A 22551-nucleotide genomic window follows, 5' to 3' on the forward strand; every position below is an offset into this window, starting at 1 on the left:
ATAAAAAGCACACGGTTTCATCAAAGAACCATCAGACTCCCTCTGAGACAAAACGGACCCTGCCCTAATCTCAGAAGCGTCGACCTCAACCTGAAAAGGAAGAGAAACATCCGGTTGACGCAACACAGGGGCAGAAGTAAATCGGCGTTTAAGCTCCTGAAAGGCCTCAACAGCCTCAGAGGACCAATTCGTCACATCAGCGCCTTTCTTCGTCAAATCAGTAAGGGGCTTAAACACACTGGAAAAGTTGGCAATGAAACGGCGATAGAAATTAGCAAAACCCCAAAATTTTTGAAGACCCTGCACAGATGTGGGTTGGATCCAGTCATGAATAGCTTGGACCTTAACAGGATCCATTTCTATAGATGAGGGAGAAAAAATAAAACCCAAAAAAGAAACCTTCTGAACTCCAAATAGGCACTTAGACCCCTTCACAAACAAAGCATTATCACGAAGGATCTGGAACACTATCCTGACCTGCTTCACATGAGACTCCCAATCATCGGAAAAAATCTAAATATCATCCAAATATACGACCATGAATTTATCAAGATAATTGCAGAAAATATCATGCATGAAAGACTGAAACACAGATGGAGCATTAGAGAGCCCAAATGGCATCACAAGGTATTCAAAATGGCCTTCGGGCGTATTAAATGCAGTTTTCCATTCGTCACCCTGTTTAATACGAACAAGATTATATGCCCCTCGGAGGTCAATCTTAGTAAACCAACTAGCCCCCTTAATCTGAGCAAACAAATCAGTAAGCAAAGGCAAGGGGTATTGGAATTTGACCGTGATCTTATTAAGAAGACGATAATCAATACAGGGTCTCAAGGAGCCATCTTTCTTAGCAACAAAAAAGAAACCCGCTCCCAATGGTGACGAAGACGGCCAAATATGCCCTTTCTCCAAAGATTCCTTAACATAGCTCTGCATGGCGGCATGCTCTGGCACAGACAGATTGAAAAGTCGGCCCTTAGGGAACTTACAACCAGGAATCAAGTTAATAGCACAATCACAGTCCCTGTGCGAAGGAAGGGAACTGGACTTGGGCTCATCAAATACATCCTGGAAATCCGACAAAAACTCAGGGACCTCAGAAGAGGGGGAAGAGGAAATTAACATCAAAGGAACGTCACTATGTACTCCTCGACAACCCCAACTAGTCACAGTCATAGTTTTCCAATCCAGCACCGGATTATGTTCCTGTAACCATGGAAATCCCAGTACAACAACATCATGCAGGTTATGCAACACCAGAAAACGGCAATCTTCCTGATGTGCAGGAGCCATGTACATAGTCATCTGTGTCCAGTACTGAGGTTTATCCATGGCCAAGGGTGTAGCATCAGTGCCCCTCAAAGGAATAGGGCTCTGCAAAGGCTGCAAGGAAAAACCACAGCGCCTGGCGAATTCTAAGTCCATTAAGTTCAGGGCAGCGCTTGAATCCACAAATGCCATAACAGAAAAGGACGACAATGAGCAAATCAGGGTCACAGATAAGAGAAATTTAGGCTGTATAGTACTAATGGTAACAGACCTAGCGACTCTCTTAGTACGCTTAGGGCAATCAGAGATAACATGAGCCGAATCACCACAGTAAAAACACAGCCTATTCTGACGTCTGAATTCCTGCCGTTCTATTCTAGTCAAAATCCTATCACATTGCATAGGTTCAGGACTTTGCTCAGAGGATACTGCCATATGGTGCACAGCTTTGCGCTCGCGCAGACACCGATCAATCTGAATGGCTAGAGACATAGATTCGCTCAAACCGGCAGGCGTAGGAGAGCCCACCATAACATCTTTAAGGGTTTCAGAAAGACCTTTTCTGAAAATAGCAGCCAGAGCCTCTTCATTCCATTTAGTGAGCACAGACCATTTTCTAAATTTCTGGCAGTATAACTCTGCAGCTTCCTGACCTTGACACAAGGCCAACAGGGTTTTTTCCGCATGATCCACAGAATTAGGTTCGTCATACAATAATCCGAGCGCTTGAAAAAATGCATCTACATTCAATAATGCCGGATCCCCTGTTTCAAGAGAAAAAGCCCAGTCTTGAGGGTCACCACGCAGCAAGGATATGATGATTTTTACTTGCTGAATGGGATCACCAGAAGAACGGGGTTTCAAAGCAAAAAACAATTTGCAGTTATTTTTAAAGTTCAAAAACTTGGATCTGTCCCCAAAAAACAAATCAGGAGTAGGAATTCTGGGCTCTAAAGCCGGAGTCTGGACAACATAGTCCTGGATACACTGTACTCTTGCAGCAAGTTGATCCACACGAGAAAACAAACCCTGAACATCCATGCCAAAGCATATATCCTGAACCACCCAGATATCAAGAGGAAAAGAAAAAAAAAAGACAAACTAGAGCACAGAAAAAAAATGGTTCAGAACTTTCTTTTCCTTCTTTTGAGATGCATTTAATTCATTTTTGGCCACTTGTACTGTTATGATACGGTGGTCTAGGAGCAACATGGAACGAGCTCTGAAGGAAGTGGTATCTGTACTGACCGCAGTCCCTAAGCTCAACACAACACTAGAAGTAGCCGTGGAATGCTCCTAACTCTCCCTAAGCATCTCGTCACAGCCTAAGAGCTAACTACCCCTAAAGATAGAAGCAGGAAAGCTATCTTGCCTCAGAGAAAATCCCCAAAGGATAGATTAGCCCCCCACAAATAATGACTGTGAGTGGAGAGGGAAAAGACATACACAGAATGAAACCAGGATGAGCACAGGAGGCCAGTCTAACTAAATAGATAGGACAGGATGGAATACTGTGCGGTCAGTATAAAATACTACAAAAATCCACGCAGAGTTTACAGAAAATCTCCACACCTGACTAAAGGTGTGGAGGGCAAATCTACCTCCCAGAGCTTCCATCAAGACAGAATTAATTACACTGATAAGCTGGACAAACATAGAAAGCACAGAATGGATAAGTCCACAATCTATGGACAGAAAAGGGCAAGCAAAAACTTAGCTTAGCTGAACTGGTCAGGATAACAGGGAACTCCAAAGAGATGTGAATCCAACCAGGAACCATTTACAAGTGGCACTGGCTGAAGATAGAGCCAGACTTAAATAGCAGAAGAGACGATAAGTGGAGGCAGCTGATGACAGCTAACTCCAAGGAGCAGCCATACCACTAGAAACCACAAGAGGGAGCCCAAGAGCAGAACTCACAAAAGTGCCACTTACAACCACCGGAGGGAGCCAAGAGCGGAATTCACAACAGATGTGGCACTAATTGAAGTCGATCATTAGCTGCCATCCATCCGACAAAGGCTTCAATTTGTTCGTCCCACAGCAGCGGGGTACAGCAAGCTCCTACAAAGCTGCACATGAAGGACTGTTCCCTGCTAAAACTGGGGGATGATGAGTCAGCGGTGCCCGCAGCAGGCACAGAATCCCCACGTCCTCTCCCTGCTCCACCTCCATGCCCACGACCACGTGCCTTACTCCCTGCTTTCTTCATCTTGGTAGACTGATAAATATAGGCAGAAAAGTACTAAGGGCTTAGTGTGCTTATTCCTGAACAGCTGTTAACAGGTATAAGAAACACTAATTTTATAAAGTGTGGACTAGACTTTAATATGAGCTAATGTGGCCTACGCAACTGTAAAGTGGAGTGTTTGGTGAACTTGATTAACTTTTAGTTTTTTTTGCTGAACAGACTACAGAGTGAGCTGCACTCACACAGAGACCCTGCAGACAGCCGTGAATGGCGCTGCAAGGCCTAAAAAAGCTCCTCCATGTAATCCTACATAGTGTTTTTCCACAATCTAGCAGGATACGAATGGAAACCCTCTAATAGGATAAATCTGGACAAAATGTGCAGCAGGCAGCACTAATTGAAAAAAGGACAATGGAATAGTATGAGGCAGTGACACACACTAAGCTGTCTACAACTGGCTGTGGCTGCAGAATAGACTACAGAGTGATCTGCACTCACACACAGAGACCATGCAGACAGCCATGAACAGCGCTGCAAGGCAAAAACAAGGTTCTCACACAGCGGTTGCTAAATTAGCCTGGGTAAAGCACAATTAGGCAAATCGCTATCTCAAACTGGCCCTCTCAGTCAGAACACAGCGTCCTGTCCCTAACTGAATTCACAGCAGAGTGAACCCAAAATGGCGGCGGTGACTTTTATAGTGCATCATGACATCATTTCAGCAGCCAATCACAGCAATGCCAGTAGTTAACATGCATAACAGGATGTGCCCACACTTCTTAGGAATCCTCATTGGCTGAATTAAATGAAACTGGCTCATAGCATTATGGGAACTTCCGATTCCGGTATCCGATATTGAGAAAGTATTGGAACTCGGTATCGGAATTCCGATACCATGAATATCGTCCGATAACCGATATTTGCAGTATCGGAATGCTCAACACTACTAAGGAGCTATATTACTGCATATAGTTACTGTAAAGTTTCTAATCTCCTTAGAGCTTTCGATAAATAATTCATACCGTGTAGCCTTGCATACTATGAAAATATAAAATCAGTATTTCTGAGATGATGAATTTAACATAAGCCTTGCAAGAATCTTATTTAAAAAATGTCTAAGTATATTGTTTCTTCTCTTACGACAGAAGTAAGCATGCATGACTGCACCGAGCAATTTAGACTTTCCTGCAGGTGTCTGGTTTATACAGAAATACTACAGCTACGGGATCGGCAGAGATGTTAGAGATGAGAAATAGTTGTTCATAGCCGGTTTTCTTCCATCGGGGAATACCATAGAGGAAACAGCGTGGATAATACAATACTCCATCCTGCAGAATTGCTTTCTTATGTTAATTTCATTGTGATACATTTAATACATATTTTTGTCATGGTTATTTCCTTTTAATGTTTTTGAATATAACATTGTTGTTATTAGGTTCCCTTTTTTAATATATGTTTCCAATAGCCATTTGTTTTACTTGACAGGTTTTTCATGAGTGCGTTTTAAATCCTTGCCAGAATAGCGGAACCTGCAAGCAGGTTGGAAGTGGATATACTTGTACATGTCTCAAGGGCTACACAGGTAATTAACCATACTGGTTTCAATTTATTACTGGGGACAGTTTCTTAAAAAGTCAAATATTTCTTGCTTTTATAAACTTGGGGAGTTGAGGTACAGTATTTAAATCTGGGAAGTTTTATGTGAAATCCTTGAGACTGTATTTCTCAGCAGAGACCATTATTGTATTTACAGCAGCTCGTTCCAAATATACTCTGGATTATCAGAATGTGAAGATCAAAGTCAGAAATAAATACATTAAATCTATTCTGACTTTTACACTATCCTACCCATATTGTGACCTGCACTCTGATTATGGCATTTAAAAAAAAAAGATTGTTTCAATAAGAGCTAAATAAAGAGAAACTTGTCATTCAAGCTTAGCTAGGCAGGGGAAGCCATGCCGACATCTCTGCCAGCCAACATCTCTGCCAGCCGACGTCGCTGCCAGCCGCCGTCTCCGCCAGCCAACGTTTCTGCCAGCTGATGTCTCCGCCAGCCTATGTCTCTGCCTGAGCTTTAAATTATGAAGTCTCTAAAATACTATCATGCTCTACAGTGCACTCATTGCTATATTATGATGCCTACTTTTATGGTAGAATGAATGTGCTAACAGGGTAAAATTTTACGCACACTGCATCTTTAAAGAATTTTCTGCATGTTCCAGAAACAGTAAGGTGATTTTGGCCTTCAAGGAATATTCCCATCACCATTATTCCAATATTGTTGGACAATCCTTGTAAAACCAACCACCTTTGCAGTTTACTGTTATTTAAATTTTTTGTCATTCTTGAGATAGTAACACTTTTTCTATTTGATATGCAGCTCATTGCCATGAGCTGTCTAGCAGCAGTGACTGAATATGCGCAGCACTTACAAGCTCATTTCTATTGAGCGTGTAAACACACTGCTTTGAAGATGGCGGGATTGCTGGAGTGCACTGTTAACTTCTCATCCCTGCCAGCTTCATTGCAGCAAATTTTAACAAAAAGTAAATTGCAGAAGTTGTTATTTTTACAAGCACTAACCTGACAATATCCATCTATGAAGATGGGAATAAACATTTACTGAGCACTAGTGAGGAACGTTAAGGCGTTATTCGAGCATGCTCATGTGCTAACCAAGTGTCTTTGGTGTGCTCGAAAAATATGTTTGAGTCCCCAGCTGGCGCTACCAATCAGCAGCATTGGCGTGGGATTTAAGTCACACTTCGCTGATTGGGCGACATTGGCGCGTGATTTAAATCCCGCTTCGTGGATTGGTCGCGTCCAGCAGGCGCGATCAATCAGCGACATTGCCGCGGGATTTAAATCCCACTTCGCTGATTGGTCGCGCCCAGCCTGTGCGACCAATCAGCGACATTGGCGCGGGATCTAATGTTAAAAATAATAATAAAAAAAAATCATTATATACTCACCTTCCGGTGACGCTCCGGTGACCGGTCCATGCATTGGGGTCTCGCGAGATGATGAAGTAGCCGTGTCGTGAGACCGCTGCGTCATTCTCTCGCTAGACCGCAATGCACTCTTGGGACCGGAGCGTCGCGAGGAGCATTGGTAAACGCATCGGCTGGATCCGTGGGGCCGACGGAAGGTGAGTATATAACTATTTTTTATTTTAATTCTTTTTTAACAGAGATATGGTGCCAACATTGCTATATACTACGTGAACTGTGTTAGATACTGTGTGGGCTGTTATATACTACATATCTGTGCTATATACTACCTGGCTAAGCAATATACTATGTGGCTGGGCAATACAGTTGTGGCCAAAAGTATTGACACCCCTGCAAGTCTGTCAGATAATATTCAGTTTCTTCCTGAAAATGATTGCAATCACAAATTCTTTGGTATTATTGTCTTCATTTAATTTGTCTTAGATGAAAAAACACAAAAGAGAATGAAGCAAAAAACAAAGCATTGATCCTTTGACACAAACCTCCAAAAATGGGCCAGACAAAAGTATTGGCACCCTCAGCCTAATATTTGGTTACACAACCTTTAGCCAAAATAACTGCGACCAACCGCTTCCGGTAACCATCAATGAGTTTCTTACATAGTAACATAGTTATTAAGGTTGAAGGAAGATTTTAAGTCCATCTAGTTCAACCCATAGCCTAACCTAACATGCCCTAACATGTTGATCCAGAGGAAGGCAAAAAAAACCATGTGGCAAATAGTAAGCTCCTCTTTGGGGAAAGAAATTCCTTCCCGACTCCACATACGGCAATCAGACTAGGAAAAATAGTGAAAAACCAGCTCACCTATTAGGCATTTGTTGTGGGGAAGCCCGGATACCGTGCAGTCATCACGTGGAACGATAAGGCAAACAGGAAAAAAAAATCCAGCTTCCAAAAATATCAAGATTTATTGAGGATAAAATCCAAAGTCCAATGACATGGTTCACAGGAGAATGAGTAGCAGCAGGCTACGTGTTTCGAACAATGAGTTCTTTTTTTTTTATCCTCAATAAATCTTGATATTTTTGGAAGCTGGATTTTTTTTTCCTGTTTGGCAATCAGACTAGTTCCCTGGATCAACGCCCTATCAAGGAATCTAGTATATATACCCTGTAACATTATAGTTTTCCAGAAAGGCATCCAGTCCCTTATTAAATTTAAGTAATGAATCACTCATTACAACATCATATGGCAGAGAGTTCCATAGTCTCACTGCTCTTACAGTAAAGAATCCGCGTCTGTTATTATGCTTAAACCTTCTTTCCTCCAGATATAGAGGATGCCCCCTTGTCCCTGTCTCAGGTCTATGATTAAAAAGATCATCAGAAAGGTCTTTGTACTGTCCCCTCATATATTTATACATTAAAATAAGATCACCCCTTAGTCTTCATTTTTCCAACCTATATAGCCCCAAGTGTAATAACCTATCTTGGTATTGCAGAACCCCAGTCCTCTAATAACCTTGGTCGCTCTTCTCTGCACCCGCTCTAGTTCAGCTATGTCTTTCTTATATACCGGTTACCAGAACTGTGCACAGTATTCTAAGTGTGTTCGAACTAGTGACTTGTATAGAGGTAAAATTATGTTCTCCTCATGAGCATCTATGCCTCTTTTAATGCATCCCATTATTTTATTTGCCTTTGTAGCAGCTGCCTGACACTGGCCACTGAACATGAGTTTGTCATCCACCCATACACCCAGGTCTTTTTCATTGATGGTTTTGCCCAGAGTTTTAAAATGCTCTGCTGGAATTTTGGACCATTCTTCTTTGGCAAACTACTCCAGGTCCCTGATATTTGAAGGGTGCCTTCTCCAAACTGCCATTTTTAGATCTCTCCACAGGTGTTCTATGGGATTCAGGTCTGGGCTCATTGCTGGCCACCTTAGAAGTCTCCAGTGCTTTCTCTCAAACCATTTTCTAGTGCTTTTTGAAGTGTTTTTTGGGTCACTGTCCTGCTGGAAGACCCATGACCTCTGAGGGAGACCCAGCTTTCTCACACTGGGCCGTACATTATGCTGCAACATTTGTTTGTAGTCTTCAGACTTCATAATGCTATGCACACAGTCAAGCAGTCCAGTGCCAGAGGCAGCAAAGCAACCCCAAAACATCAGGGAACCTCCGCCATGTTTGACTGTAGGGACCGTGTTCTTTTGATTGAATGCCTCTTTTTTTCTCCTGGAAACTCTATGTTGATGCCTTTGCCCAAAAAGCTCTACTTTTGTCTCATCTGACTAGAGAACATTCTTCCAACATGTTTTAGGCTTTTTCAGGTAAGTTTTGGAAAACTCCAGCCTGGCTTTTTTATGTCTCATGGTAAGAAGTGTGGTCTTCCTGGGTCTCCTACCATACAGTCCCTTTTCTTTCAGATGCTGACGGATAGTACGGGTTGACACTGTTGTACCTCGGACTGCAGGGCAGCTTGAACTTGTTTGGATGTTAGTCAAGGTTCTTTATCCAACAACCGCACAATCTTGCATTGAAATCTCTTGTCAATTTTTCTTTTCCGTCCACATCTAGGGAGGTTAGCCACTGTGCCATGGGCTTTAAACTTCTTGATGACACTGCACACGGTAGACACAGGAACATTCAGGTCTTTGGAGATGGACTTGTAGCCTTGAGATTGCTCGTGCTTCCTCACAATTTGGTTTCTCAAGTCCTCAGACAGTTCTTTGGTCTTCTCTTCTCCATGCTCAATGTGGTACACACAAGGACACAGGACAGAGGTTGAGTCAACTTTAATCCATGTCAACTGGCTGCAAGTGTAATTTAGTTATTGCCAGCACCTGTTAGGTGCCACAGGTAAGTTACAGGTGCTGTTAATTACACAAATTAGAGAAGCATCACATGATTTTTCGAACATTGCCAATACTTTTGTCCACCGACTTTTTTATGTTTGGTGTGGAATTATATCCAATTTGGCTTTAGGACAATTCTTTTTGTGTTTTTTCATTTAAGACAAATTAAATGAAGATAATAATAACAAAGAATTTGTGTGTGCAATCATTTTCAGGAAGAAACTGAGTATTATCTGACAGAATTGCAGGGGTGTCAATACTTTTGGCCACAACTGTATACTACATGGCTGGGCAATATACTACGTCGCTGGGCAATATACTACGTGGCTGGGCTATATACTACGTGGCTGGGCAATATACTATGTGGCTGGGCAATATATTACGTGGCTGGGCAATATTCTACGTGGCTGGGCAATATACTACGTCGCTGGGCAATATACTATGTGCCTGGCCAATATACTACATGGCTGGGCAATATACTATGTGTCTGTGCTATTTACTACGTGGCCTGTGCTATATACTATGTGGGCTGTGCTACATACTACGTGGCTGTGCTATATACTATATGACTGTGCTATATACTATGTGGCTGTGCTATATACTACGTGGCTGTGCTATATACTACATGGACTGTGTTATATACTATGTGGCTGTGCTATATACTATGTGGCTGGGCAATATACTACTTGGCTGTGCTATTTACTACGTGGGCTGTGCTATATACTATATGTTTGGGCAATATACTACGTTGTTGTGTTATATACTACGTGGGCTGTGTTATATACTACTTGGCTGTGTTATATACTACGTGGGCTGCATTATATACTACGTGGGCTGTGTTATACGCTACTTGGCTGTGCTATATTTCTCTGCTGTATCTGTGCATCATCAATCATGGTATGTGTTAAAGAGGGAAGCCCACTGAGACTCTTTGGCCCGGGACCCTCAAAAACCTGGAGCCGGCCCTGGCTTCACTGATTGGTCACACCCGGCCGCGAACAATCAGCAACAGTCACAGTCCACTCACGAATTGGCGCAGAATTTGAACCACGCTTCGCTAATTGGTCGCTGCCGGCCGGCCGAATCCTGTGTATAAATTGCATTATTCTGAAAACTTCATAGATAAACTACATACATACTCTAGAATTCCCAATGCGTTAGAATCGGGCCACCATCTAGTCTATATATATAATTGGCTAAGGGGTACTTCCGTCTGTAACTTCCGTCTGTCTGTCTGTTTGTCTGTAACGGAAATCTCGGGTCGCTGATTGGTCGCGGCCGGCAGGGTGAGTATATAACTGCTTTTTTTTGTTTTGTTTTTTAAAAGGGATATGGTGGCCACACTGCTACATACTATGTGGGCTGTGTTATATACTGCATGGGCTGTGTTATATATTATGTGGGCTGTCTTATATATTACATGGGCTGTGTTATATAATGCCTGGCTGCTATATACTACATGGGCAGTGTTATATACTGTGTGGCCTGTGTTATATACTACGTGGCCTGTGTTATTTACTGCGTGGGCTGTGCTATATATTATGTGGGCTGTGCAATATACTACGTGGCTGCTATATACTATGTGACTGTCTGTGTTACGTGGGCTGTGCTTTATACTATGTGGCTGCTATATACTATGGCTGCTATATACTACATCACTGTGCTATATACTATGTGGCTGTGCTATATACTATGTGGCTGTGCTATTTACTAAGTGGCTGTCTGTGTTATATTCTACATGGCTGTGTTATATACTATCTGGCTGTGCTATATTCTACGTGGCTGTGCTAAGCATGATGTACATACATACATATTCTAGAATACCCAATGGGTGTTATATACTACGTGGGCTGTGCTATATATTACATGGGCTGTGCTATATACGTGGCTGCTATATACTACGTGGCAGCTATATACTATGTGGTTGTTTTATGCATTATGGCTGTGCTATATACTATGTGGTTGTGCTAAATACTACGTGGCTGTGCTATATATTACGTGGCTGTGGTATATACTACGTGGCTGTGCTAAGCACGACATACGTACGTACATGCATTTTCTAGAATACCCGATGCGTTAGAATCGGGCCACCATCTAGTAATAGTAATAAGTATGAATGTCATAGTGGGAATGGCTGTCACCTGTACAGGTACATATCCTTGTCTTTTGCACTTCTTTAAGACGTAGTTTCTCCTTGCTGTTTAGTTGTGTATTTGATCATTCCTACTGTATCATTTATACTTATTACTATTATTGCTCTTTGCTCATTTTATTATTCAGTTGGATGTCACTATATGCTTCACCCATGATATATGATATATTTAGTGGAACTGCCGGAGATACACATAAAGATGTCCATGTGTTCCCACCTTCTGTCTCACTATTTGCTGCCTCATTTTTTTTTACATGTTTTCTTTTCTCATTTAGATTTTAATTAAGATTATTTGTTGTTGTCTGCTTGTCTTTGGTAAATTTTAATGGTGGTATATTTGATATGTGACCAGGCGTCAGTTGTATTGATTATGGTTTGAAGTGTGCTCAGTCCATGGAAATGTCAGATGTCATCCGAGCGCAGTCCGATTTTTCTCCACTGATTCATTGACTTGTTACAAATTCATTGAATTCATTGAATTCTTACAAATTCTCCTTTGCCGATTATCATATCATTTACAAGTGCTTCTCATTGGATTGAGGTCAGAACTTTGACTTGGCCATTCTAACACCTGGATACGTTTATTTGTGAGCCACTCCACTGTAGATTTTTCTTTATGTTTGGGATCATTGTCTTGTTGGAAGACAAATCTCTATCCCAGTCTCAGGTCTTTTGCAGACTCCAACAGGTTTTCTTCAAGAATGGTCCTGTATTTGGCTCCATCCATCTTCCCATCAATTTTAACCATCTTCCTTGTCCCTGCTGAAAAAAGCAGGCCCAAACCATGATGCTGCCACCACCATGTTTGACAGTGGGAATGGTGTGTTCAGGGTGATGAGCTTTGTTGCCTTTACACCAAACACATCATTTGGCATTGTTGCCAAAAAATGCGATTTTGGTTTCATCTGACCAAAGCACCTTTTTCCACATGTTTGGTGTGTCTCACAGGTGGCTTGTTGCAAACTTTAAACAACACTTTTTATGGATATCTTTGAGAAATGGCTTTCTTCTTGCCTCTCTTCCATAAAGGCCAGAATTGTGCAGTGTACGACTGATTGTTGTCCAATGGACAGACTGTCCCACCTCAGCTGTAGATCTCTGCAGTTCATCCAGAGTGATAATGGGCCTCTTGGCGGCATCTCTGATCAGTCTTCTCCTTGTTTGAGATGAAAGTTTAGAGGGACGGCCGGGTCTTGGTAGATTTGCAGTGGTATGATACTCCTTCCAATTCAATATGATCACTTGTACAGTGATCCTTGGGATGTTTAAAGTTTTGGAAATGATTTTGCATCCAAATCCGGCTTTAAACTTCTCCACAACAGTATCACAGACCTGCCTGTTGTGTTCCTTGGTCTTCATGATGCTCTCTGTGCTTCAAACAGAAGCCTGAGACTATCACAGAGCAGGTGCATTTATACGGAGACTTGATTACACACAGGTGTATTATATTTATCATCATTAGGCATTTAGGACAACATTGGATCATTCAGAGATCAACAATGAAATGCTGGAGTGAGCTTGCTGCACTGAAAGTAAAGGGGCCGAATAATATTGCACAACCCACTTTTCAGTTTTTGAATTTCCACAAAAATTTTAAATAACCAATAAATTATGTTCAACTTCACAATTGTGTTCCACTTGTTGTTGATTCTTCACCAAAAATTTACATTTGGTATCTTTATGTTTGAAGCATGATATGTGGGAAAAGGTTGAAAAGTTCCAGAGGGCCGAATACTTTCGCAGGGCACTGTATATGAGTTTCACTTTTTGTATTGGAGAACTGAAACAAATGAACTTTTTGATGATATTCTAGTTTTGTGAGAAGCACCTGTAAGTGTGCCATTAGTCTTGTAGAAAGAACACAGGAGTCACTTTCTGTTGATGTTTTCATTTATGGCTAATAAATGGCCGAGTGGGCAGAACTCGAATGGCTTTTAACTGACATTTATAGCAAATCCTCATACGCTTAGCTGTGTTTTCTAGAAACAGGGAGCAGATTATTTTTCTCTGCGTTAATAAGTACCCTTGAGACTAGCTAAGAATACTGAATGGCCTTGTCCTTCTAAATATGAATGGAAAGATGGGTGGGGGTGACATGAAACGGGGCCAGATACATGTCTTACTGTGACTGTTGCTATGTGGGCTTCTCCTCTCTCCATAAAGCCACATGTACTAGCCAATTAATGAAGGGTTATTAAGACAAGATGCAGGCTGTAAAAAGCATTTGACCTTTCAGCTTCATATGATCTCCACAATGGCACCACAATTACGGAGAATCTGGCCTCAGAGTAAGGCGATCTCTCGAATGATTCCATGTTTAGAACTCTTTTAAGAAGTTGTCATGATGATTGTCGTTAAAATGAACATTACTCTTTTAAATACATTGTTATGTGAGGAACAGATGGTAGGAAGACATTTTAGGGATGTCACCAAAAGTAATCTGCCTCCAGAGATGATAGTTGGCAGATTTATCACATCCTTATAATAAAATTATACTTTCTTCACTCCACTTCCCCTACCATTCCCTACAATTATTGTCATTAAAATAAATGATTAACAATTGTTGAACATAAAATCGGCCAAGGATAAATAATTTGTGTAGCATTTATTGTTAACTTCCAAATGGGTACTGTCCGCTAGATGCCAAATAAAGGTTCTGTTTAGCCAGAATGCAACATTTGTTCAGAACATTTATTTGGAAATGTGTAAGCATGCACCCTCGTATAGCAGTATAATCTGTGCCCGCGTCTATAATTTACTGATCTGCTTTCAGGTACCAAGTGTGAAATTAACATTGATGACTGCAAGTCCATGCCATGCAGAAACAATGGAATTTGTAATGATGGAGTTGGAAAATTTGAATGCCGTTGTCCCGCTGGCTTCAGAGGTAAAAAAAATAAACAATGTCGATTAGAAAAGAATGTGTCATTAAGTCATTGGTGTAATATGCTGCCAAACCAAGCAGTTAGTGCATTTTTGACCCTCTGCATAATAAAAGTGGTTTAATATTCACTGACTTTCTATTATACAGAAACTTATAAAAGAAAAAGTCATCTTTTCGTTCTCAGCAGCGCATCGTCAAGTGTAAACAAAACCTGTGCTGCCAAGAACAACAGCACCCTAGACAATAAATGAAATGCAGACTGAGCATGTGCACCTCTGTACTATTAAAGATGGTTCATTGCCAAACCTTGTTCTTTGAACTCCTGCTTCTTGACATTGTGGGGAAGTCCCAGTGATCAACAAATTATCCTTTCTCCTATGGATAACAGATAGCTTACAATTTTTAAAGAACCCTATAAATACCTAACTTGTTTGAAGCAATATGTGAATGTCCAAACTATAGTCTAAAATTTTAATGAATAAATTAATCTATACATTTTTCTAACTCTAACAAAAACTGCAGCCCAAAAGCCCCAACACTCATAGGATCAGTGGGGGGTGCAAAGGGTGCAGCCACCCCATGCTCCGCACTTTGAGGTTCCCACCTGGAGCCACGCTACATTTAACTGTATCAGTGTGCACAGTTAAACTCTGAGGCAGCGCAGGGGAAATGATCTCCCTGCAAAAAACTAACTGTCCAAACAATTCCCTGTAGGGGAGTATACCAAAAATTCTACCAAAACAAAATCTTTATTAATAATCACGGACAATACCCACAATCAATGAAATTGATAAAATTGAACATCCCAACAGGGATTCCCTGCCCCGGACTAAAGGTAGCAGCCTATATCAAGAAAGGTATATCCCACAAATAGCAAAAAATATAGAAAAAATAGAAAAAGTGATATAAAAAAAATTAAAAATTTGCAAAATACTGTATACCTTCCTCTCCATACTGGGCCCTAAAATCTGATATCCTTCCTATCAGTGGAGGTTGGCACCCTATAATGGGATGTGGCGCCCCCGCTCCACGACGGCTGTCCCTTCAATCCCTGGACAATCCCTGTGTCTATCCCAATCACAGACACAAAACACAAATAATCATACAGTTAGGGCCAGAAATATTTGGACAGTGACACAAGTTTTGTTATTTTAGCTGTTTACAAAAACATGTTCAGAAATACAATTATATATATAATATGGGCTGAAAGTGCACACTCCCAGCTGCAATATGATAGTTTCCACATCCAAATCGGAGAAAGGGTTTAGGAATCATAGCTCTGTAATGCATAGCGTCCTCTTTTTCAAGGGACCAAAAGTAATTGGACAATGGACTCTAAGGGCTGCAATTAACTCTGAAGGCGTCTCCCTCGTTAACCTGTAATCAATTAAGTAGTTAAAAGGTCAGGGGTGGATTCCAGGTGTGTGGTTTTGCATTTGGAAGCTGTTGCTGTGAGCAGACAACATGCGGTCAAAGGAACTCTCAATTGAGGTGAAGCAGAACATCCTGAGGCTGAAAAAAAAGAAAAAATCCATCAGAGAGATAGCAGACATGCTTGGAGTAGCAAAATCAACAGTTGGGTACATTCTGAGAAAAAAGGAATTGACTGGTGAGCTTGGGAACTCAAAAAGGCCTGGGCGTCCACGGATGACAACAGTGGTGGATGATCGCCGCATACTTAATTTGGTGAAGAAGAACCCGTTCACAACATCAACTGAAGTCCAGAACACTCTCAGTGAAGTAGGTGTATCTGTCTCTAAGTCAACAGTAAAGAGAAGACTCCATGACAGTAAATACAAAGGGTTCACATCTAGATGCAAACCATTCATCAATACCAAAAATAGACGGGCCAGAGTTAAATTTGCAGAAAAACACCTCAAGAAGCCAGCTCAGTTCTGGAAAAGTATTCTATGGACAGATGAGACAAAGATCAACCTGTACCAGAATGATGGGAAGAAAAAAGTTTGGAGAAGAAAGGGAACGGCACATGATCCAAGGCACACCACATCCTCTGTAAAACATGGTGGAGGCAACGTGATGGCATGGGCATGCATGGCTTTCAATGGCACTGGGTCACTTGTGTTTATTGATGACATAAGAGCAGACAAGAGTAGCCGGATGAATTCTGAAGTGTACCGGGATATACTCTCAGCCCAGATTCAGCTAAATGCTGCAAAGTTGATTGGACGGCGCTTCATAGTACAGATGGACAATGACCCCAAGCATACAGCCAAAGCTACCCAGGAGTTCATGAGTGCCAAAAAGTGGAACATTCTGCAATGGCCAAGTCAATCTCCAGATCTAAACCCAATTGAGCATGCATTTCACTTGCTCAAATCCAGACTTAAGACAGAAAGACCCACAAACAAGCAAGACCTGAAGGCTGCGGCTGTAAAGGCCTGGCAAAGCATTAAGAAGGAGGAAACCCAGCGTTTGGTGATGTCCATGGGTTCCAGACTTAAGGCAGTGATTGCCTCCAAAGGATTTGCAACAAAATATTGAAAATAAAAATATTTTGTTTGGGTTATGTTTATTTGTCAAATTACTTTTGACCTCCTAAAATGTGGAGTGTTTGTAAAGAAATGTGTACAATTCCTACATTTTCTATCAGATATTTTTGTTCAACCCTTCAAATTAAACGTTACAATCTGCACTTGAATTCTGTTGTAGAGGTTTCATTTCAAATCCAATGTGGTGGCATGCAGAGCCCAACTCGCGAAAATTGTGTCACTGTCCAAATATTTCTGGCCCTAACTGTAGATCAGTAAGATCCACAATTATTGTATACTAGATTGTGGCCCGATTCTAACGCATCGGGTATTCTAGAATATGCATGTCCCCGTAGTATATGGATAATGATGATTCCAGAATTCGCGGCAGACTGTGCCCGTCGCTGATTGGTCGAGGCAACCTTTATGACATCATCGTCGCCATGCTGTGCCCGTCGCTGATTGGTCGAGGCCTGGTGGCCTCGACCAATCAGAGACGCGGGATTTTCAGGACAGACAGACAGACAGACAGAAAAACCCTTAGACAATTATATATATAGATATATAATATATATATATAATTGCCTAAGGGTTTTTCCGTCTGTCTGTCTGTCTGTCTGTCTGTCTGTCCTGGAAATCCCGGCTCTCTGATTGGTCGAGGACGCCAGGCCTCGACCAATCAGCAACGGGCACAGCGACGATGATGTCATAAAGGACGTAGAAATCCCGCGTCTGATTGGTCGAGGCCGCCAGGCCTCGACCAATCAGCAACGGGCACAGCGACGATGATGTCATAATGGTTGCCATGGCGACGATGATGTCATAAAGGTTGCCTCGACCAATCAGCGACGGGCACAGTCTGCCGCGAATTCTGGAATCATCATTGTCCATATATTACAGGGACATGCATATTCTAGAATACCCGATGCCAGGCCTCGACCAATCAGCAACGGGCACAGCGACGATGATGTCATAAAGGACGTAGACATACCGCGTCTCTGATTGGTCGAGGCCGCCAGGCCTCGACCAATCAGCAACGGGCACAGTGACGATGTCATAAAGGACGTAGAAATCCCACGTTTCTGATTCAGCGACGGGCACAGTTTCGACGTAGATGTCATAATGGTTGCCATGGCGACGATGATGTCATAAAGGTTGCCTCGACCAATCAGCGACGGGCACAGTCTGCCGTGAATTCTGGAATCATCATTGTCCATATACTACGGTGACATGCATATTCTAGAATACCCGATGTGTTAGAATCGGGCCACAGACGCCCGCTGGCACAGGCACAGCCCTGGGAGACGCGCAGCTCTGTGGCCCGCTGCCACAGCACAGGGCCTGACATGTTTTGTCTAGAATCCCAAATTAGGAAAGACGAAGAAGAGGTAAGGCTACGTTCACATTTGCGGCTTCGGACGCAGCGGCGTCGCCGCAAAACAACGCACGCGTCATGTTTCCCTATCTTTAACATTGGGGACGCATGTGCGTTCGTTTTCATGCGTTTCGGTGCGTTTTGCGACGCATGTGTCCTTTCGACGCACCTGGCAGTGCGTTGCAAACGCAACATGTTGCATTTTTTCTGTGTCCAAAATTCGTGAAAGCAGGGGGAAGCCCCATCCACAGTGCCCAGCACAATATATAGCAACGCCCGATGGATCCACTGCTTGATTGATCCACTGTTGGGCTAAGGAGCTGATAGTGAGAGGTCATACAGTTGAATCTCTAACAGCCCTGTGACTGTTACCAGGCCTAAATCACCGGCCTGAAGAGAAGAGGGATAGAGAAAAAGGACATTGTGAGAACCGGGTAGCATTAATCACTACCCAGAACAGGCGCAAAGACGGATACCGGATCCGTGGCTGTATTCATTATATATAATACAGCAACCGGAAAAACGTGAGGTGATATCAGCTTCACTAGGGTCGGATGCAGCAACAGACACAGAGTTCAGCGGTACTCCCAGAGGGGGTAAACCGATAAAAGGACTCGGGTTGCCCGTCGAACCAGGACCCGGAGGGGACAGATTGGGCCGGCAGCCAGTTCACATACAGCAGCAGGGCCACACAGAAATTGCGCACAATAAGAGGCGAAGACCCCGGCAGGGTCAAAGTAACTCAGAGTTCCCATACAGACTCCGGTGACAGGACTGGTTGTAAATCCATTGGCACACAATGCCATATATTGTGCCGGGTGGCTTGACCCGGTGCTGTGGCCTCAGGCAATGCACAGTGTAAGGGGTATCATGAGGGGACAGGCACTTACTTGATCAGCAGCAGGTTCTCCCAGCGGTGACGATCCTGATCCTGGATAGATGGCTATTGTCCAAATGAAAGACTGAGGCACTGAAACGTTTAACCAGTTTACTTTAACATAAAAGGATTTACAACCAGTCCTGTCACCGGAGTCTGTATGGGAACTCTGAGTTACTTTGACCCTGCCGGGGTCTTCGCCTCTTATTGTGCGCAATTTCTGTGTGGCCCTGCTGCTGTATGTGAACTGGCTACCGGCCCAATCTGTCCCCTCCGGGTCCTGGTTCGACGGGCAACCCGAGTCCTTTTATCGGTTTACCCCCTCTGGGAGTACCGCTGAACTCTGTGTCTGTTGCTGCATCCGACCCTAGTGAAGCTGATATCACCTCACGTTTTTCCGGTTGCTGTATTATATATAATGAATACAGCCACGGATCCGGTATCCGTCTTTGCGCCTGTTCTGGGTAGTGATTAATGCTACCCGGTTCTCACAATGTCCTTTTTCTCTATCCCTCTTCTCCTCAGGCCGGTGATTAAAAGCACCACCACTGCCAATATATGCCAATATAATATCTATGGCATTGGGGTGCATTGGTGTGCTGTGCCAATTGGACAGGCACTTACTTGATCAGCAGCAGGTTCTCCCAGCGGTGACGATCCTGATCCTGGATAGATGGCTATTGTCCAAATGAAAGACTGAGGCACTGAAACGTTTAACCAGTTTACTTTAACATAAAAGGATTTACAACCAGTCCTGTCACCGGAGTCTGTATGGGAACTCTGAGTTACTTTGACCCTGCCGGGGTCTTCGCCTCTTATTGTGCGCAATTTCTGTGTGGCCCTGCTGCTGTATGTGAACTGGCTACCGGCCCAATCTGTCCCCTCCGGGTCCTGGTTCGACGGGCAACCCGAGTCCTTTTATCGGTTTACCCCCTCTGGGAGTACTGCTGAACTCTGTGTCTGTTGCTGCGTCCGGCCCTAGTGAAGCTGATATCACCTCACGTTTTTCCGGTATAGATATTATATTGCCAATGCAATAGATATATCTATAATTGTCTAAGGGCTTTTCTGTCTGTCTGTCTGTCCTGGAAATCCCACGTCTCTGATTGGTCGAGGCCGCCAGGCCTCGACCAATCAGCGACGGGCACAGCATGGCGACGATGATGTCATAAAGGTTGCCTCGACCAATCAGCGACGGGCACAGTCTGCCGCGAATTCTGGAATCATTATTGTCCATATACTATGGGGACATGCATATTCTAGAATACCCGATGCGTTAGAATCGGGCCACAAACTAGTGTATATATATATATATATATATATATATATATACACCAATTCAGCACTAATCGATGGCTGTGCGCCAATCTATCTCTCAAATACTACCCTCCTGCTCCACATCAAGCTAGTATCTAATATCAATAAACATAAATAAAGACTGCAGTGAAAAAATACACAGTCAAACTGTGAAGCCAGGAGGAAACAAGAAAAAAAAGGGGGAGGGGGTATGCTCTATCTAAGCTACCCTGCTAGGTATCACAAGAAAAAATTATTAGTTAACTATGAACCACCATCTACAATGTCATACGTGTCGGGACAGAGAGGGCTGATGTATTGGCACAGCTACTTTAAAAGGGACCGGCTGATAAGCTGTAAACTAAGTGTATAACTTTATGATCTTGCATTACATCTGCATACTTAGCACTTGATGAGCTATGACTTTGCATTACAGTTGCACATTCAGCACTTTGAAAATGAGGTATCCGTTATTTATAATATGGGTAAGGGAATATCTCTCTGGCATAATGACATTGTAGATGGTGGTTCATGGTTAACTAATAATTTTTTCTTGTGATACCTAGCAGGGTAGCTTAGATAGAGCATACCCCCTCCCCCTTTTTTTTCTTGTTTCCTCCTGGCTTCACAGTTTGACTGTGTATTTTTTCACTGCAGTCTTTATTTATGTTTATTGATATTAGATACTAGCTTGATGTGGAGCACAAGGGTAGTATTTGAGAGATAGATTGGCGCAGGGATTGTCCAGGGATTGAAGGGACAGCCGTCGTGGAGTGGGGGCGCCACATCACATTATAGGGTGCCAACCTCCGCTGATAGGAAGGATATCAGATTTTAGGGCCCATTAGGGAGAGGAAGGTATACAGTATTTTGCACATTTTTATTTTTTTTATATCACTTTTCTATTTTTTCTATATTTTTTGCTATTTGTTGGAAATACCTTTCTTGATATAGGCTGTTACCTTTAGTCCGGGGCTGGGAATCCCTGGAGGGATGTTCAATTTTATGAATTTCATTGTCCGTGATTATTAATAAAGATGAATGATTTTAGTGGTAGGTTTTTGTTTTGGTAGAAATGATCTCCCTGCACTGCTGCACAGCCACTATGGGGTCCGTGAGCTGGGGGGAGGTTTCGGAATGGGTCCCCTTGCAAGTTCAGCTGTATTGCCACCTATCGATACAGTTGAAAGCAATGATGGAGGAGGGAGAGTCAGCTGTTGCTTCCTCCCACATGATTCTTCCTCAGCATCTGACTTTTCAGAGCAATGATGTCACTACATGGAGTCCTAACATGCTGAGTTGTGCGATGCTTCTGAAGACAAGCTGCGGAGACCGAAGCAGCTGAGGCACAAGAAAGAGTGGTGAGTAGTGTATTTAATTTTTTTTAAGAACATTGTGGTGGTCATAAAACTGTATTGAGGACCATGAGGGGATGGATTCTACTGTATGGACCAAGGCGGGATGCGTTTTACTGTATGGACTATGGGGGTATGCATTATACCTCATAGGGTATAATGCTACCCACGTATAGGTTATAATGCAGCCCCCCTCATAGGGTACAATGGGGCCCCCCTCATAGGGTAACATGCAGCCCCCCTCCACCTCCATCATTGTTCTCCCCCTCCACCCCATCATTGTCCACATCACCACCTCCATCATTGCTTTCTCCCCCACCACCTCCCTCCATCAGTGCCTCTTCCCCTACCACCACCATCATTGTCTTTTCTGCCACAATCATCATTGCCTTCTACCCCACCACCCCATCATTGCCTTCTCCCCCAGCACCCCCACCATTGCCCTTTCCACCACCTCTATCATTGCTTTCTCCCTCACCACTCTCCTTATTGCCCTCTCCATCTCCTCAATCATTGCCTTCTCCCCCACCACCCACATCATTGCCCATTCCAACACCTCCATCATTGCCTCCCCCACCACAATCATTGTCCTTTCCACTGCAACCATAAATGCCTTCTCCCCCACCACCCATCATTGCCCATTCCACCACCTCCATCATTGCCTCCTCCCCCACCACACCCATCGTCCTTTCCACCACCACCAACATTGCCTTCTCCCACACCACCCCATCACTGCTGTCTCCAATACACACACACACTGCACCACTCTCTCACAAACACACACACCACTCTACCGCACCACATATAAACACACGCAGGCAGACAGACAGACACACAGCACCACTCA

General features: G+C 43.1%; 1 protein-coding gene across 1 annotated transcript in view; it reads left to right on the forward strand.

The window, feature by feature from the left end:
• Nucleotides 1–22551, forward strand: part of SVEP1 (sushi, von Willebrand factor type A, EGF and pentraxin domain containing 1) — a 505032-nt gene that overhangs the window by 281639 nt on the left and 200842 nt on the right. The window contains exons 21-22 of the mRNA XM_069766556.1: nucleotides 4949–5045; nucleotides 14202–14315. Coding sequence (XP_069622657.1) covers nucleotides 4949–5045; nucleotides 14202–14315 — 211 coding nt within the window. The remainder of the gene's footprint in view (nucleotides 1–4948; nucleotides 5046–14201; nucleotides 14316–22551) is intronic.

This window comes from Ranitomeya imitator, chromosome 1, assembly GCF_032444005.1.
Source record: "Ranitomeya imitator isolate aRanImi1 chromosome 1, aRanImi1.pri, whole genome shotgun sequence".
NCBI classification, from domain to species: domain Eukaryota; kingdom Metazoa; phylum Chordata; class Amphibia; order Anura; family Dendrobatidae; genus Ranitomeya; species Ranitomeya imitator.